Source organism: Chinchilla lanigera, unplaced genomic scaffold, assembly GCF_000276665.1.
Source record: "Chinchilla lanigera isolate Chin_1 unplaced genomic scaffold, ChiLan1.0 scaffold00036, whole genome shotgun sequence".
Taxonomy (NCBI): Eukaryota; Metazoa; Chordata; class Mammalia; order Rodentia; family Chinchillidae; genus Chinchilla; species Chinchilla lanigera.
This window is the reverse complement of record NW_004955437.1, coordinates 411,808-415,628: the sequence shown is the minus strand read 5'-3', so window position 1 is coordinate 415,628 and position 3,821 is coordinate 411,808. Positions and strand designations below refer to the sequence as shown.

The 3,821-nt window shown below is 62.9% G+C and overlaps 1 protein-coding gene across 1 annotated transcript; it reads left to right on the top strand.

The window, feature by feature from the left end:
• The first annotated feature begins 95 nt into the window (after positions 1–95).
• On the top strand, positions 96–2,644 carry Zbtb12 (zinc finger and BTB domain containing 12). The gene is made up of 2 exons (XM_005389398.2): positions 96–200; positions 484–2,644. The coding sequence occupies exon 2, from the start codon at positions 504–506 to the stop codon at positions 1,881–1,883; it is 1,380 nt and encodes a 459-aa protein (XP_005389455.1). The 5' UTR covers positions 96–200; positions 484–503; the 3' UTR covers positions 1,884–2,644.
• The last annotated feature ends 1,177 nt before the right edge of the window (positions 2,645–3,821 follow it).

Below are 3,821 nucleotides of genomic sequence, written 5' to 3'. Positions count from 1 at the left end.
ACCGGGCCAGGTGAGCGGCGCGTGCACTCTGGGCCGTGGGGCCGGGGGGGCGTGCCGCGGAGCTCCAGCGTGGGAGGGGGCGTGCACGACGCGCGCAGGCGGCAGGGGGAGGGCTCGGAAGGGGTTCCGAGGATCCGGGGAGCGGGCGAAGGGGCGGAGTGAGCGCCTGCAGCCGGGGCCACCCCGATCCACAGGTCTAGGTCTCTGCCCCCCCTTTCTTGTCCTTCCCCCGGGGCGCGCGCGGGCTTTCTCCGTCGCGGGCGCTGGACCGGGGGTGTGGACGCCGCTGCCCCGCCCCCGGGAACCACGCCTCCCTCCTCGGAGGGACAGCGCCTCCCCCGGGTTGGGGAAACTGAGGAAGCGGCGTGAAGACCGGGAGATCTGATGCTGGGGGAACCGGGCAAGAATGGGGGCGAAGGGCCTGGAGTCTCGGCTTCGGAGAGCCCGAGACCTTTGTCTCTGACCGCTTTCCTTCCCAACCAGGCTTGCCCACTCCCGCCACAATGGCCTCGGGGGTGGAAGTCCTGCGCTTCCAGCTGCCGGGCCACGAGGCCGCGACGCTGCGGAACATGAACCAGCTCCGCGCGGAGGAGCGCTTCTGCGACGTGACCATCGTGGCCGACAGCCTCAAGTTCCGTGGCCACAAGGTCATCCTGGCCGCCTGCTCCCCGTTCCTGCGGGACCAGTTCTTGCTGAACCCCAGCTCCGAGCTGCAGGTCTCCCTGATGCACAGCGCACGCATCGTGGCCGACCTGCTCCTGTCCTGCTACACGGGCGCCCTGGAGTTCGCCGTCAGGGACATCGTCAACTACCTGACGGCCGCCTCCTACCTGCAGATGGAGCACGTGGTGGAGAAGTGCCGGAACGCGCTCAGTCAGTTCATCGAGCCCAAGATAGGCCTCAAGGAGGACGGGGTCAGCGAGGCCAGCCTCGTGAGCAGCGTCAGCGCCGCCAAGTCCCTCCTCCCGCCGGCCAGGACCCCGAAGCCAGCGCCCAAGCCCCCGCCCCCTCCTCCGCTGCCCCCTCCGCTCCTGCGGCCCGTGAAGCTGGAGTTCCCACTGGACGAGGACCTGGAGCTGAAGGCCGAGGAGGAGGACGAGGACGAGGACGAGGACGTGTCTGACATCTGCATCGTCAAGGTGGAGTCGGCCCTCGAGGTGGCGCACCGGCTCAAACCCCCCGGAGGCCTGGGAGGGGGTCTGGGTATTGGGGGCTCCGTGAGCGGCCACCTGGGGGAGCTGGCGCAGAGCAGCGTGGCCCCCAGCACTGTGGCCCCACCGCAGGGTGTGGTGAAGGCTTGCTACAGCCTGTCGGAGGACGCGGAAGGGGAGGGCCTGCTGCTGATCCCCGGGGGCCGAGCCAGCGTGGGGGCCACCTCGGGCCTCGTGGAAGCGGCCGCGGTGGCCATGGCTGCCCGGGGGGCGGGGGGCAGCCTAGGGGCAGGGGGCAGCCGGGGACCCCTGCCCGGGGGCTTCTCGAGCGGAAACCCCCTAAAGAACATCAAGTGCACCAAGTGCCCGGAAGTGTTCCAGGGCGTGGAGAAGCTGGTCTTCCACATGCGCGCGCAGCACTTCATCTTCATGTGCCCGCGCTGCGGCAAGCAGTTCAACCACAGCAGCAACCTCAACCGCCACATGAACGTGCACCGTGGCGTCAAGTCGCACTCGTGCGGCATCTGCGGCAAGTGCTTCACCCAGAAGTCCACGCTGCACGACCACCTCAACCTGCACTCCGGGGCGCGGCCCTACCGCTGCTCCTACTGCGACGTGCGCTTCGCCCACAAGCCGGCCATCAGGCGGCACCTCAAGGAGCAGCACGGCAAGACCACGGCCGAGAACGTGCTGGAGGCCAGCGTGGCCGAGATCAACGTCCTCATCCGCTAGCGGGGGGCGGGCGCGGAGGCCGCGAGGCGGTGCCCTGCGCCGCTGGGGCGAGGCTCCGGGGCACAGGAGAATGGGGTGGGCAGACGCGTCGGAGTGGGGAGGGAGGGAGGGAGGGAATAGATTCCCTGGAGAGGAGAGACCCTGCTTCTCAGAGAGAGGATGGAGCTAGGGACAGGGTTCTTTGACAAAGCCAAGGGAACGTGGGGTCCCAGAGATTGATTTTCATAGAGGTGCATGGATATGTGGATGGGGGGAAAGCGTTGCATAGAACGGAGAAGAGGGAAGACGAAAATGGTTTTTTCCTGGCCAGGCTGCCCGGGGGAGGAAGTTCTGACATTTCTTGAGGCAGGGGTGGGGGGTGGGAACCGGGCGGGAGCCGGGCAGGAGGCCGCTGACTCCCTGGTTAGCGTAGATCCCTGGGAGAGGGGGCAGTAGGGGAAACAATTACTGAATCTCAGACAAGGAAGAGGGAGACAGTTCTTGCATGCCGGGGGAATGGGACTGTGGGGCACGGCTCACCAAAACTGGAGGATGCAGTGAAGGTGAGCCTCCTGGGTAGATACTGGGAAGTGGGGGTACAATAGCAAGAACAGTGAATAGTGCAGGGGTTGGGGGGCAGGGCACTTAGGAATAAAAGGACACAAGGAGGGCAGTTAGTGGGAGGGAGAGGAGTAGAGACCTACAGTATTTTTTAAGAAAACAAAACGTATTTTTTAGGATTTTTTCTGGAGTTTGGGGGTTTTAGTTTTTCTGCTTTGTTTTCCACAGAATAAAAGAATTTAATTTTTTTTCTTTATGCTCTGGCAACTGCGTGTATATGACTGTCCCACCCTAGATGGTGTCTCCCTGTCGGTGCTGTATCCACAGTACGCAGAGGTCACAGCTCTCGAAGGTCCCGAACCCAAAGGAGCGCACCTCCAGCCAGGTTCCCTGACAAGCGAGATCCTCCGGCCAGCGACGCCTTTCCCCGAGTTGTGCAGCCTCAGTACCTGGCCAGGGACCACACAGCACCCGCGATTGGCAGCTGTCGTGATACACATGTCTGTTCCACTTGCAGGGTTTGGTATCAGGGACAGGCAGCAGGTGACCAGCGTGCCCACTCATGCTGCAAACAAGCGTCTGTTCTGGCATTTTTGTTTGGGAGAAGTGGTTCGTGTCTTTGGAAAAGCTGGAAACCTGCAAACTTGCTTTAGGTTTTTGGGGAAGACTACAATTCCCAGAAAGCTCTGGAAAGTTCCTAACCAAGAACTACAGTTCCCACAAGGCCTCGAAATGGCCTCAGGTGCCCCTGACCCTAAGCCGGCCTGTGTCAAATACAGCGTGTGAGACCGTACAGATGTTTCCAAACTTTGAGGGCGATGGAACACGTGTGGGGCGGCTTCCCTGAATACTCCTGTGTCAGGGCTGCCTAGCCGGGTGTCCTCTTTACAATTGTCAGTTGGGCTGTCATCCGCGGAGTGCCTGACCGCGGATGAAGTGGCTAGCTAAAAAAAATGATCACTTAACTAGTGTCACCAAAAAGACCTCACTCGAGCCGCCGGGCTTCCCTGGATCTCTAGCGCTTGTGGCGGAAACAAAAGACATGTCCCAGGTTTTCAAAAGGGGACGCTGCTGGGAGGGGGATGATGCAGCACGCTAGAGTAAAGGTGTCCCCGCATGTCCCCGTGGCCCCCTTCTTGCTCGTCAGGGCCGAGGCCAGGGCTTCTTATTAGCTGGTGGCCGAGAAACGAGAACAACAAGCAAGCGGGGGGGGGGGGCGAAGCCCAGGAGCGCCCGACAAACGCAGCAGCTGAGAACCAAGGGGCTCGGGCGCTGCGCTTATCACCTAGACCCAGATGGGGCCAGAGGAGCCACCCCGGGACCCAGGCAGCCCTCGCCCTTGGCTCCCTGCAGGGCCGAGGCTGGGAAGGGCAGGAATTCCCCCTGCGGCGCCCAGCT